Source organism: Musa acuminata, chromosome BXJ2-3, assembly GCF_036884655.1.
Source record: "Musa acuminata AAA Group cultivar baxijiao chromosome BXJ2-3, Cavendish_Baxijiao_AAA, whole genome shotgun sequence".
In the NCBI taxonomy this organism is placed as follows: domain Eukaryota; kingdom Viridiplantae; phylum Streptophyta; class Magnoliopsida; order Zingiberales; family Musaceae; genus Musa; species Musa acuminata.
In genome coordinates, this window is record NC_088340.1 from 17,106,762 (window position 1) to 17,121,734 (window position 14,973).

Genomic DNA, 14,973 nt, shown 5'->3' on the forward strand with positions numbered 1-14,973 from the left:
AGAAAAGTTGTCGACTTATTTGGGCTGAGAGAGTGGTTTTCTCTTCTTTATATGGCTCGGTTGGGAATGTTGTCTGCATCGTGTTCTTCCACATTTTCATTCTCTTTAATTGAAGTCATCTCTTTTAGCATGTAGGAACTGCTGATTCTAGCAGCAAGATTGGTTTGGCTACAGAGAATCACTGAGTGAATGTGATCCAAATAGAATGATTCTATGATCTATGCTAGTTGTGTAATTTGAATGACCCTGTAGATCTTTTGCTTGATTTAGTTGTTTTTTATGGTCTAAAGTTATATTTTAGTCTGATTCCTTTTTTATCTTGTAGAATTGCAGTGTAGATTCATTTGCGCTTTTTGTCAAAATGGTTAATTTTGGGAAGAAATTGATGGCTAATCAAGTTCAAGAGTGGGAAAGGTATGCTTTCTTTTGTAAGTTCTACATTAAGTTGCACTCCTTTCCAAATGAGACTCTTTACTTTTGTCTCCTCTCGGTAGCAAGAAACCATATATCAGCTGGGTGCATTCTCACTTCTTACTCATCAAGTTGTGGTCTACTATGGCCATAACAGTTGTTCTATTATCCTTACAGACAGTTGTCAATCTACACCTACTTGATCTATGAGTTGATTATTTGCTAGAAATCACATCAACATAGACACATGATGATATGCCACCAACTTAAACATACAACATAATGAATAAATATTGACTGCAAATGGCAGCACATAAGTATGTAAATACAATGTTTCCAGACTTTTCAGATTCTCCTGTTAGCCTTCTCTTGGTCTTGAGGCTAGCAGAGAGCACTGTCATTTTATTTGTTTTCATTGTTCTAATACTTTTTTCCTTGTTAGTATCATTAAATATTATCTGGACTCCTGGAATTTCCTCATGGTGCATTATTGTTCTGATAGTTTTATTTCTTGGAGATTTCAATTTTTATAATCATACATGACATTTTGTGTTTGGTATCAGAAATTTTCTTGTATTAGTGTAATACTTGTTGGTTTCTTGTACTTAAAGGAGAAGCATTCTAATTTTTCTTGCTGGGTTGGACCATTGATGCTTGATATGAGTAACAGAGAAGAATGCAGAATTAGCTATCACATGTTTATGGTCCTAGTTCTTTAGTTAATTACTTATAGTTGACTGGAATTTTTCTTGTTTATGTTTTTCTAGTCTCATTTGATTTGTCAGATGTTGTTGTTTACTGATGCTAAGCTTTGTTTTCAATACTTAACTGTTTCACCTGGACTAATCATTTAATACTATTTCCAGATATTATATTAATTATAATTTGATGAAGAAAATGGTTGAGCAGTTTGTTCAACAAATGCAGCAAGGTAGAAAAGATCGTCACCATGTTCTAAAAGAATTTTCAAAGATGCTAGATGACCAAGTATGTATAGCTTCCATCAGGTTGTCTTTTTAGTTTATTTTGGACAAAATTAATTTTTATTTATCTGTGGTTGGTGAATCTTGGCTGAATTCTCAAATTTATGTTATATTTGGTTCAGACCTTACAGTGTCAAAGCCCATGGACATTGAAGTTTTGAGTCATGCACATGTGTTTGCCTGAAGATTACCAGTGTTTTGGTCATATTCCTCTGACTTAAATTATGATGTTCAAAGTTGCTGTTGTTTTATTAAAACCAAATGTGGTTGATAGAAAAAGTTGTTATCTTTATAATGATAATACGGTTGAAAAAGTACTTTTGAGTTTCTTTAGTTATGAATACTTGGTTTTAGCATTCCTATTGTTATCTTCTATAGATCTTAAAGAGTATGTTCAGTAGGAAACTATGAATCCATTTTTTCACCCATGTGAACTTGCATTTCTTATCGGGTCTCTTCATTATTATGTCCAGATTGAGAAGACTGTCCTCTTTTTTCTGGAACAACAAGGGATTCTTGCATGTAGGATTCAAGAGTTGGACGAGCAGCAGACAAAACTTCTTGAGCATCCAGATATATCTGAGATATCTGAACTACGTGAAGCATATGCAGCAGCTGGACATGATCTTCTAAGACTTCTCAGATTCCTAGATTTGAATGCTACTGGTATTCGTAAAATACTGAAGAAATTTGATAAATGCTTTGGCTACAAATTCACAGATTATTATTTAAGTACTAGATCAAATCATCCTTATTCTCAGTTGCAGCAAGTCTTCAAGCATGTGGTAATCTGTCCAATATTACCTTAATACATTTTGTCAGTATTCTTCAGGAACTTTCATTCTTTTTTTTCAACCTTGACTTCCTTTTAGTTATGATATATTTTCTACTATTAAAACACTATATCACATCAAGTACATTCACTGAAGCATTAATTTGAATTAGGGAATAGCAGCTGTTGTGGGAGCATTGTCTCGCAAACTTGCAGATCTTCAGGAGCATCAGGGAAGCTATCTGTCCATTTATGATCAGCCTTCAACAACTCTGACGGTATGATTTATATTCTACGTAGCATCATTGATGGACTTAGATGCAAGACCAAAATGGTTCATCTGACAATGTGATGTTTAATATACAAAAGCATATTTGGGGTTCTAAAAGAGAGAGTTCTGCTTTCTATCAGCTGAAGGGCATATGGTTTGAAGTTTACCATAAATAAGATTAGTTTTGGCTCTGTTTAGCATCAATGTGAGTAATAAAATTGTATTAAGTCAAGGATACATATGTTATATTTCATATCTAAGAATAAACGAGGACTTAATAGCTGCAAATTTAGGCAATATGATCCAATAATAAATAATTGGCAGAGTTCAATTGAGATATAATTTATTGAGAAATCAGCAATTAGCAGATTCATGACAGATATACTACTGAAAGTTAAGAAGAAACAAATTATAAAGGAGATTAATTAATGTTACAAGTAGAAAGCAGAGTTTTGGATAACATCATAGATATAGACACAGTATATCTTAGAAAATCTTATTCTTTTTTAGTATCTCTTTTTCTTTTTTTTATTTAATCTTTTTATGGGTTTATTAGTACCTTGCATCCAATTCCATCACCTTATTCATTACCTTCTTTTATATATCTCTTATGAATATGCTATTTGGTGGCAAGATATGTAGTTTCGAATAATACCACTCGTACCGGGCGGTACGTACCGATCCGTTAGCTGACCAGTACATGGACCGCTCGTTACCGGATTGTCACGACCTTAGCTAGTTTTGCCTAAGGCGTGCGGCACCCTCGCACGTCCGTCCGCAAAGGTCAGCCTCCCCGAAGCCTCCCATTGTCCCTTAGGACCAACAAAAGAGAGAACGGGTTAAAGAGAACGCCTCAATCGGGATCCACAAGCAAACATGTCCGAAAAACACTTCATAGACAATGCAAATTACAAACAGACTTTACAAGCTCTGAATAGTTGCACAACAAAGGGTAAAATGGTTCATTACAGACCGAGAAGCTCTCGAACGTGTCCACATGACACAACCTTTATTTACAAGCCTAAAGAGGCCACCAACCCAACTAAAATGGGACTATTAAGCCTTCGGCCGCCCCTTTACATTCTGTACAAGGCATGAACATGCCAAAAGACACGGACATACATAAGCATTACATCAAACACCTTGTTTAGAAGTTTGTCCGTGACATTCTCCCCCACTTATCCCTTCGACGTCCTCGTCGAAGCCTTTGTGAACACTGCAACTCTTCGCCTTTGCTGAGTCTTCAATCTTCTGCTCCAGCTGCAATGCGCCTCCTGGCTCCCAGCTTCTCTCCGCTGCTCTTTCTGAGTAGTCGAACCTTTGATCCGCCATGCTGCTTCAACTCGCCAATGACTCTGACTCTGGTGTGGGGTTGGCTGAGTTGTGTTGATCCTCGTTGATTCCTGCGGATCCACCAAATGAAGGAAAAGACCATTCTTACTGCGCCAGTTTCTCAAAATTTTCACATGCTGCTTGAACTGGGTGGATGCTTGTTGGAGCTTTAACGAGCATCGCCTCGCAAACTTCTGAAGTTTTGGGTCCTTCCTCCACAAAATCTGCTCATTGACTCTTCTTTCAGTTAGTTGTCGCGTCCAAGTAGGTTCGCATCACTTCCGCTTTCGATTGGCATTTCGTTGGGAAATGAAGCGGACAATCTACTCTCAGTAGCACTGATCACCGTTGGTGAGGATTTGACAACTATTGTCTTCCATTATCTTCGAAGGGTCTTTGAACTTGTGCAGAGCTCCTCTGCTGGATAGATAAGAGAACTGGGGTACTCGGCTTCGCCCATTCTCTTAAGAGTTGAGAAGGCAAAGGTTACTTGACTTCGCCCGCCTCCTCGAGATTGTACTTCAAGCATCGAGCTGGTTACTGGCCTTTGCCTGCTCTTTGCTCACACTTCTGAAGTACTTGAAGTGTTTGCACTCCTTGCGTTGAGTTAGCTACTGTGATTCACCTTCTCAATGCCATTGAACTTCTGGAATGCAGGAAGTTTTCGCCCCAACTTGGAGTAATTCTCTGATAGATGAGGTCGTCTCTGGGATTGTACCGTCTTCTCCATCAACCCTGCCGCCTACTCCACTGAGTAGTAAAGGTACAGCACCGCGTACTGCTTGCTTCGTTCCTTGGTCGTGCACTCTTGCATGACCCGAAGTCCTTCACTTACGGCTATCTTGATGAGAAACTTGTTGACACCGGTCTTACGAAGTTCTTCGGCCTCTGCCCTTCAGCCTTGTCTCGGTACTTGAAGATTGCCTCTGCATTCTCCACCTCCTCGGCCCCTTTCACGACCAAGCGCTCTCCCTCCATGAGAGCAAGGGATCAATGACTTTCACGGAAGTCCCGCCTCTGCGGTACCATGGCGCTGCCATGCCCATGGCACTACTATCCGTCGCCTCGCATCTCCATCCCTTTTCTTCACAATCAGTAGATATGCCTCCGTGACACTCCTCCGAGTCCACCTCCATTCTAACTGATTGCTTGATTTTGGGTAGCTAAGTCCCTCTGGACTCGTCGTCGCTTCCTCGCCCCTTTCGACCCCCTGCTTCAACACCTCTGTGTTCTCTAAGCAGTCTGTTTGGTCGATGGAAAGACAGACTGCAACTCCCATGCCTGGCCTCTGCCATCACGTTGTAGAGTTTGCACCGATTCTGTTCTCCTTAGCTTCCTTGGTAGCAACGTTCGCTTACTCGACCTTGTCCTCTGACTTGTCGGGCTCCCTTAAGCGAATATGAGCTCTGGAGCAGTCCAACTCTCCAGCTGCTTCGATCATACCTCTGCATGATCAAGTCCCTCCCATGGAACTCACTGGTACTTGCCTTCGAACTTTTCCCTTAGTGGAACACAGCCCCCATATGCTGATGACCAAGGTTTTCGTCCGATGCAAAATTCGATGCACGCACGGAAGACCCACCTCTGCGGTACCATGGCCTTCACTCCTTGAATCCATAGCCCTTCTTACCGTCGTGTTGTTCACCAAAGTGGAGCTCCCAGTAGCTCCCGATCATACCTCCATATGATCTCATCCCTCATGGGACAATGTTGTGTGTGTCGCATTGCCACGAACTGTTCCACCACGATCTGCTGCACCATGTCGCCTCCTGGTGGCATCTCCATTGCATTCTGATCCTTGTGGAATAAACTCGAATTGTGAACCCTCCATGTGTGGCCTCTGCCAATACATCGCAGGGTCCCTTCCACCTTCGATTTTGTTCGCTCCTTTGGCAATCGACCTTCATCCACCCACTCCTGGGTCACACCTAGATGAAGCACCACTCTAGGACAGTCCGTCGCCTAGTAGCTCCCGAAGTCCTCCGACTTCACTATAACTTGTGCACCATTGTTTGGATCCTGGGCCTCTGCCCCTACCAGCACAATCTCCGCTGCGCACTGCTTCCTTCATGGCAACTTGAATGGCAACACTGTGGCATATTCTTCAAGAGTACCCGTCTCTGCGTCCTCTTGCCCCGTGCTAAAGCCTTCTGAACCCAACTTCGCCTCCGCAAATTGAGTCGCCTTAGTTCCTCCATCAAATGCTCCTCCGAGATAAGGTGCATGTGCCCAGAAGCTCCCTTCGTCTTTGGCACCATGCAAGATGAGTCCGCTCCGTCAGAATGAAGGACCCATGGAACAACATGATCCTACCCTTGCCTCTGCAAGAGCTCATGTCTTTGACCTCTGTCTAAGGAAAGCACTATGCTTCTGCTCCATGTTCCAACTTCTCTACTGGCTCCCTTCAGGCGGCTTGGGTACTTCGCCAAGTTACACCCAAGTTGCTCCGCTCCTCGTTTTTGCATTGAGTCGATGGTGGCCCTCGCGCCCACCATTCCACGGGTCAACCCTCCCTTGAGTCCGATCTCCATATCGACTCTAAGTGTGCCTTCATTTAAGTTGCTTCAGGTCGCTCCCCCACTTGATCTCGCAATGCATCCACCAATGCATTCTCTCGAGCGAGATCATGCGGCAACTCCTCGCTGCTTGCTCGGTCCATTGAGCTTCGTGGAGTTGTTGTTCGTGAGGTACTCCTCCTCAACATGTGAAGTCCGTCTCACATGATTCTCCCTCTGGAGTGCCGAGACTTATCCCTCCTGGATAACTATCCCGTTGGAGCAATATCTCTCTTCGTTTCGGAGACCACCATCCCCTTGGACTACTCCGATCTGCTGAACAAACTGTGCATTGTTCTGCCTCCTGCAGACACACTTGCTAGATTGCGCCTCCACGTCAATACAACCACCGCTGCACCCCTCAAGGTCTAGCAACATGCTGAACTCGTTGCACACTTCAGCCTCCTCCGGACGTATCCTTCGCATGCCGAAGAGAAAGTTTCAATGCTCCATGGCGCCGAGTCTCGACCGCCTTGGGATGGCCACGAACAATCCATCGTCCGCATACAAGCCCATGCATGAGTACCGAATTCTTCGAGTTAGCAATTCCCCTCACCTCTGTGAGCTTTGCACAACTCTTTCGGTCGCTGAGCAACTCATTCCACTTTGCATGGTCTCGTCCTTTGCCAAGCGCCTCGCTTGCCTTGAGCACCATCAAGTAAAGTTGTCAACGTTGAGCCGTAGCTCAAACTCAGCCATCCCAACCTTTGTGCGCTCCGCATTCTTCCAAGCTTGCCTGTTCTCGTGGTGCCTCTTGCGCGAAGGGTTGGCCATTCCTCTGAATGCCAATGTTAGATGCCCGCTCCTCTGAGCGACTCTTTTCCCTACATCTCCATGCCCGTTTTCCCTCAAACGATCGCGCGTTGCTAACTGCCCTCAACGCAGCCCCGCTAGGTCCCCCACGTTTGCATGTCAAGTGTTTCTATGAGTGCTTGTCCCGCTCTGATACCATAATGTCACGACCTTAGCTGGTTTTGCCTAAGGCGTGCGGCACCCTCGCGCGTCCGTCCGCAAAGGTCAGCCTCCCCGAAGCCTCCCATTGTCCCTTAGGACCAACAAAAGAGAGAACGGGTTAAAGAGAACGCCTCAATCGGGATCCACAAGCAAACATGTCCGAAAAACACTTCATAGACAATGCAAATTACAAACAGACTTTACAAGCTCTGAATAGTTGCACAACAAAGGGTAAAATGGTCCATTACAGACCGAGAAGCTCTCGAACGTGTCCACATGACACAACCTTTATTTACAAGCCTAAAGAGGCCACCAACCCAACTAAAATGGGATTATTAAGCCTTCGGCCGCCCCTTTACATTCTGTACAAGGCATGAACATGCCAAAAGACACGGACATACATAAGCATTACATCAAACACCTTGTTTAGAAGTTTGTCCGTGACAGGATGGTATATATGTATGTATATATATATATATATATGTATGTATATATGTATATATATATATGTATGTATATATATATGTATATATATATACATATATACATATATACATATATACATATATACATATATACATATATACATACATACATATATACATATATACATATATACATATATACATATATATATATATATATATTAAAGGCAACGTCACCTTTTATAAAAATATTTTATATATAAAACATATTTTAAAAAAATTATATAAAAACTCGACGACGTCGCCCCGCTTAGGGAGAAGTGAGAGGCGATGTCACCGAATTATATATATATATATATATATATATATATATATATATATATATATATATATATATATATATATACATACATATATACATATATACATACATATATACATATATACATACATACATACATATATACATACATACATACATATATACATATATACATACATATATATATATATATACTGAGCGGTATACTGCTCGGTATACTGTATCGTACCATACCGAGCGAATATCGAAATGCCAGTACAGTACGATATTTCAAACCTTGCTTGATGGTTCATTTTTTTCTTTAGCTAGATCTCTTGCTGGTTATTTTTGTATGTTTTTCTTTAATTTCAATTGCTAAATCTTGGTTATTCATATATTTAAAATTTTATAAATTTACCTTAGGATTAGTCATTTTTTATCATGCAAATGATCCTAAAAGCCAGTAAAACCCCAAAATCAAATACAAAGAATCCCTATTGAAATCCAGGCCTTCCCTTGGTCCTGCATCTGCTGTTGATATTGCATCAGCTACATTTAGAATATCTTTCTTTCCATGAACATCTAATTCAAAATATTTGGTCTTGTTCTTTTTTCTTTCTTGCATCAGGTTAAGGATCCTGTGATTCATCTAATACATGCATCAGTACACAAGCTAACCCATTCCACGAATTTCCTTCAATATCTGGGTCAACATGCACTTATTGTTCAAGAAGATGCATCTAGTTCAGAGGAGGACCAAGTTGATGATAAAAGATATAATTTTACGTCTCTTCTCTTGAACTTGGCTAACACCTACCTTTATATGGTTAATACTTATATCATTGTACCAACTGCTGATCACTACTCAATGCACCTTGGAGCTGCTGCAACAGTTTGTGGGGTTATTATTGGTTCTATGGCTGTTGCACAAGTGTTCTCTTCAGTTTATTTTAGTGCATGGTCTAATAGGTCATACTTCAAACCTCTTGTATTTAGCAGCATTGTGCTCTTTTTGGGCAATACTCTATATGCATTGGCTTATGATCTGGACTCCCTAACAATTCTTCTCATCGGCCGTCTCTTGTGTGGGTAAGTAAAATTGTTGACTTTATATTTCATGATGATTATTCTATGGATTTATAATTGTATACTAGTTTCAAGGAGCATGAAACTTACTACAGAAATGTGTGGGTGAATTGTCTGCTCTAAAATCTGAATTTTCTTCTGTTTTATCATATTTTAGCAATGCACACCTTGACTTTTAGGCACTTGAATGTCAAGGCAGTGTGATTGTTGAAACTTGTATATGTAGTTATTTCAGACACAATAGCTTGATAAGTGTTTGATAGGTGATAGGTAAATATTCTTAGTACTCTATGGTTGCCAAGAACCAGTATATGAAAGAGACAGATAAACATTGACTCCATGCATTCATGTAAACAGCATATAACTATTCTACATTGTGTAACTTGAAGTGGAGTTCGCAGACCTGTCTATGCGAAGTTTCAAATAACCTTGAGGAATAGTCACTATTTAAGTTCATACATTTAATATTTTCTTTTTCTGCTTGGGCTTGGGATTTATGAAGTTTAAATATATGTTTCTTCACATCTTTGTGCCTCTAAGATGTTTTGTGCTCTTTTTATACTATTCCCTTTGATAGTGTTGTTCAGAATAAATATAAACACAGTAGACAACATTTAGCTTCTCAGTATAATTTAATTGTCCTCTCTAAATGAAACAGCAACTAATTCACCTGATGTAGCCAAGTAAGCTGCAAATATTGCCAAGTAATCAAAATTCACCTGAAATTTTGATTCATTTGGGAAGGCCATCCTATGTCAAAAATCTGCTCTGCTCAACATTTAGGATCAGCTCATGATGTTGTCCTCCTTTATTTTCATTCATTGCAGCATTACATGATGGCAGACACCTCTCTTACTTAAGTTTGATTAGGTAAGGAATTTAGCACCAGCTTTATTTAGGTTTAATGTTGGCTTGGTAGTATGGATTTGCCTTCTCAATTTTGGGCTTTCTTTAGAGCCAAGCCCTTGGATGATGTGATAAGCCTTGCATGATGATCTTTTCAGTTTTAGAGGCATGGGTATATACTCAGTAGAACTTTTTACTTGTAGAAGTATCACCATTAATGCTTTTATGTTCAATTATTTTACAGGTAGAAACCTTGGATCAGATTTGAGCATATTGTTTATTACCTAATCTGAAACATGATCTCCATATATCCCTTTCTTATGATGAATGTACTCATGTGCAGGATGGGTTCTGTGAGGGCTGTTAATCGTCGATACATTAGCGATTGTGTTCCTCTTAAAATCCGCATGCAGGCTTCTGCAGGTTTTGTCAGTGCAAGTGCTCTTGGGATGGCATGCGGTCCTGCTCTTGCTGGCTTGCTTCAAACTAATTTCAAAATATATGCGCTAACAATTAATCAAGATACTTTATCTGGTTGGGTTATGTCATTTGCTTGGTTAGCATACTTGATTTGTTTGTGGATTTCATTCAAAGAGCCAATTCATGACAACAAAGTAAAACATTTGTCTCCAGATGTGGATGCTGGTATGTTATATTTGAATCATCTTACTTTGCATGTACTTGCATATGATGCATATACATGAGCATATGCCTACTTCCAAATATGTACATTTACAGAAACTGTACCATTTCAGTCTAAATAGTCTACTGTACCTTGTTTAAGACCACTCACTAGTACGTGTTAGTTATATACTGATCATATGCATCTCTCAGCAAAAAAACGCAATAGATAATTTGCTTTCTAGGTTCTACTCTTCGAGAAACAGAGTACTAGGAAGAGTGACTAAGATCAGGCAACACTATTCCTCTGACAAAATGGCATACACTGATTTCCATCCCCGAGAAAAGGGTTACCTATCTTAGTTAGATTTTGCCATGACCATATCATTGCTTTTGTACACCTGTGCTGGCTGTAGTTGATGTTTGAATTCATGTCAGCTCGATGAAATTTGCTGGTGGCTGTTGAGAGCATTAATCACACATCTTTACCTCATGACTTTTGTTTGACCTTACATCCTAAGGAACTGCTTCTGAATATAGTTTTTGTTATGACTTGCATTTGTTTACTGTTGTTAGTTGAGGTTTAGTATTAGTTTCATTAATTTTGGTCAGAGATTTTTGGTTATTTATATATGACTGAACAAAATTGATAGATCCAGGATATATTCTTGTGATGAGACTCCTGCAAGTCAAGGAAACACATCTATATTGGTCCAAATTATTTGTGTAAAATGTAAGTCTAGTACTTGTTTCATCCTTGAAAGCTTCAACAGGTTGACAATAAAGGACCCATCTTTTACATAGGATGACAATGAATTTGCTGATAATTTTGTGGTTTTTCTGAAAGCCTTTGTATTGCTATCACTGTTGATTATGACATCCCTTGATCTTAAAAAATATCATGCAGCTGATCAATGTTATCATGGAAAATTTCATGTACTCGTTGAGTTTTCAATCGTTAACATGATTGGTTCCTTGCATGCAACAATCTTGATAAAAAAAAAAGAAAACTATGTTGTGACTTGTGACTTGAAGGTCTACACAGCTACTCATTGAAAACACCAGACAGGAATGCAATGCCTGGTTGGATAATTTGGGACCAAATATAAAGATTGATAGGGTACAAAATAGTAAAAAGAAATGATTGAGCCCAATTCATTGAATAATTTGGCAGACAGGGATCTGGTTGTAGCTGATTGTCAGAGTTGTTGTCTCACCTATATTCTAGAGTTCCTTTTTATCAAATAAATTATTTAGAAGGATTCAAGGTTGTTTCATTTTCAGATAAGTATCTTGAACTTTTTGTACCCAAACCAATCTTCTGCTATTCTATTGATAAGTACACTATGCAAGATTAATGATAAAAGTCACTGTTTCTGATCCTGAACAGGAAGCATGGAGGTTGAAGCATTAGAAAGTGGCCTTGTTCATCCTTTGCTACAAAGTTGTGAGCATAAGCAACATGAAGATGGAGATGAAGAATGTAATGATAGGGAAGAAGCTTCAGAAGACTCTCACAAACCTGCAACTTCAGTTGCTTCGGCATATAGATTGCTTACTCCATCAGCAAAGGTTAGGAATTTCATAGCATCATCTTTAACTTGATTCTGGAGATTTTTTGTTTCACTCATTTTATGTCATTGTTTATAAATGAGTGCAACTATCATCCATGATTGAAGAATTAATGAACCAACTTGTTATCCTTATGTAGGTCCTGTTGTTGATATATTTCATGCTCAAATATGTGATAGAGATACTAATCTCGGAGTCAAGTGTCATAACTAGTTACTACTTTGGGTGGTCTACAAGTTCAGTTGCAGCATTTCTTGCAATCCTGGGGCTTACTGTTCTTCCGGTTAATGCCATTGTTGGATCTTATATAAGTAACATGTTTGAAGACAGGTATGTTTCATGCATAAATTTGCTTTACTAGGCCAGTGTTACAGAATAAACTTCAAGATGTGTTCTATTTGGCCAGCAACTATTGGTGCAAGCTGATCAATCTCATCTTAGATTAAACTTAGGTTCTGCTCTGCATCGAACCCCTTTATTTGCTTTGAGCTATGATACTTGATAGTTTGAACATATAGCAGTTGAATTTTGTCCTTGATATTTATTTGTTAGTCAGTTTACTTTGTAACAGCAATTCAAGGTACTTTTTTTTGTAGTTAACTCGTATTAGATCTTTTTTGTCTTCCTTTTACAGGCAGATCTTGTTAGGGTCTGAAATTTTGGTTTTCTTAGGAGTAATAATGAGCTTCCAATTCACAAACTCTTACGTAGTGCCACAATATGTTTGCTCAGCATTGATTACATTTGTGGCTGCTGAAGTTCTCGAAGGTAATTACTATGCTCACTGATCCAAAAATATTTACCAAACCAACAAGTAATCAGATTCACTATCATGTCTTTAGATAGATATTATGGTTTTTAAGCTTTGGGCATTATTTTGGCTTCTCTGACCATCTTGAGCAAAGTTTGTAGAGGTTTTGATATTAACATTCAATTTTTAAATAACTCAGGTTTCTAAGAATAATAACTTTACTTACTTTATTATCTCTCTCTCTCTCTCTCTCTCTCTCTCTCTCTCTCTCTCTCTATATATATATATATATATATATATATATATATATATATATATATATATATACATGTATACATGTATGTATATATACACATACATGTATATATATAAATACATGTATACATGTATGTATATATACACATACATGTATATATATAAATACATGTATATGTATATACAGAAACCATAGACAAGGAGGAGGAGTAGGGTGTGAAACAAGTAATCAGAATAATCATAACTAGAAATATATTGTCAATAGTTTTGGGATGAGAAAAGTAAGTGATTTACAATTCCAGACAGAGAGAAGGAAGATGTAGAATTAAGAGAGATCAGTTTCAGGAAAACAAAAGTTAACATTGATCCTACGGCTTGGCCCCATTTATCCTATTGTTATTGTTGTAATGGTTTTTATTCACCCCCACCACTTGTTTTGTGAAGGACAACGTACAAATACAGCTTTAGGATATAAAGAAGAAGACCAATAATTGATCATCATGGTTTACACATAAATTCAATTCAATTCAATTAGCACCCGCACCCACAAAGTTCTCAATAGCATTGTATCTAAAAACTAGAAAATAGTTATTAAATAGCCACCAACATGTGCATCGATGGTAGTAGATCTCGTTGTTGGTGAACAACATGTGCATCGATTGTGACGTGTCTTGGACCCAAAATATACCTTATCATTTGTGACAGCAAAAAATATCCTACTTGAATTCCAAATTCTAGATGGTTAACGAAGTATAATTTTTTTTCTCTCAGAAATTTATAGTCCATATCTCATCCTTGCATTTTGCACATGCCAAGTGCCTCGTAACATATGGGGGTCATTCAGCCTAACTTTTAGATGGATTCTTGCATAAGTATTTATTCCCATCTAGCTTCTCTTTTTTCTTTTTTTCCCTTTAATACGAAATTATTTAACGAGTACTTGCACAAATATATTTAAATAAATATTGAGAAAGTGGGGTAGAGCTAAGATTGGAACTCATGACCTGACTTGATAACAACTTAAAAGATATGATTAGGTGATCACAATACTCAAAAGCTTAAACTTTTGACATGCTTTATGATAATTAGCGAGCATGAACAGAAGAATTGGTTCACCTTTTTCGTCAACATTGTCGATGGTTGCAGGTGTCAATCTATCCCTCCTCTCTCGAGTTATGTCATCCCGGCTTGCTCGTGGAACATACAATGGCGGGTTGCTGTCCACAGAAGCGGGAACTTTAGCACGAGTGGTAGCCGATGGAACGATCACACTCGCAGGCTATTTGGGCGAAAGCAAACTCCTCAACGTCACCTTATTCCCTTCTCTATTCATCTGTATAGTATCCATCCTTTGTACTTTCGTTACCTACAACTCACTTTTCTAATATTCTAATATGTAAGACTTTGACCTCCATGCCCGCGAAATCGTTCAATCTTCTTGTTTTTCTAACTTCTTGCGTGAATTGTATAGTTGGTTGACCAGTTTCATTTGAATCAAACAATATTGAGAGTAATCCTTGGATTTTGTCATGCCTATATGAAGAGAGGGGAGATCATATATAAAATAATTGTAACGAAATATTACTAGTCTAGGGATCCACAAAGTAGAAGAAGATATCGAGGTAGAAAAAAAAATTATATTAATTTTTTAAAAAAAACTTTTGAGACGGATTAATTATATTAGTTCTCTATTCTTGAATATATTAATTTTCTATGCTTGAATACTTGATATTTGGATGACCAGGTAGCTTGAATGTATCTTAAAAATTATATTAGTTTTCTATGATTGAATGTATCTTTTATATTAATTAATTAATTAATTTTTATTTAATTAATTT

General features: G+C 38.5%; 1 protein-coding gene across 1 annotated transcript; it reads left to right on the forward strand.

Annotated features, from left to right (window-relative positions):
- The first annotated feature begins 361 nt into the window (after positions 1-361).
- On the forward strand, positions 362-14,549 carry LOC103973228 (SPX domain-containing membrane protein OsI_21475-like). Its single transcript, XM_065097522.1, has 10 exons — positions 362-414; positions 1,278-1,398; positions 1,868-2,179; positions 2,340-2,444; positions 8,639-9,093; positions 10,280-10,581; positions 11,948-12,129; positions 12,269-12,459; positions 12,764-12,897; positions 14,282-14,549. The coding sequence occupies exons 1-10, from the start codon at positions 362-364 to the stop codon at positions 14,518-14,520; spliced, it is 2,094 nt and encodes a 697-aa protein (XP_064953594.1). The 3' UTR covers positions 14,521-14,549.
- Positions 14,550-14,973: the final 424 nt, after the last annotated feature.

Bases quoted from the DNA above. Each gene is read 5' to 3' on its own strand.
- LOC103973228 (XM_065097522.1), top strand. From the start codon at position 362: ATGGTTAATTTTGGGAAGAAATTGATGGCTAATCAAGTTCAAGAGTGG. The intron at 2,180-2,339 runs GTAATCTGTCCA...AATTTGAATTAG, and splicing joins AGCAAGTCTTCAAGCATGTG to GGAATAGCAGCTGTTGTGGG. The intron at 12,460-12,763 runs GTATGTTTCATG...TTCCTTTTACAG, and splicing joins AGTAACATGTTTGAAGACAG to GCAGATCTTGTTAGGGTCTG.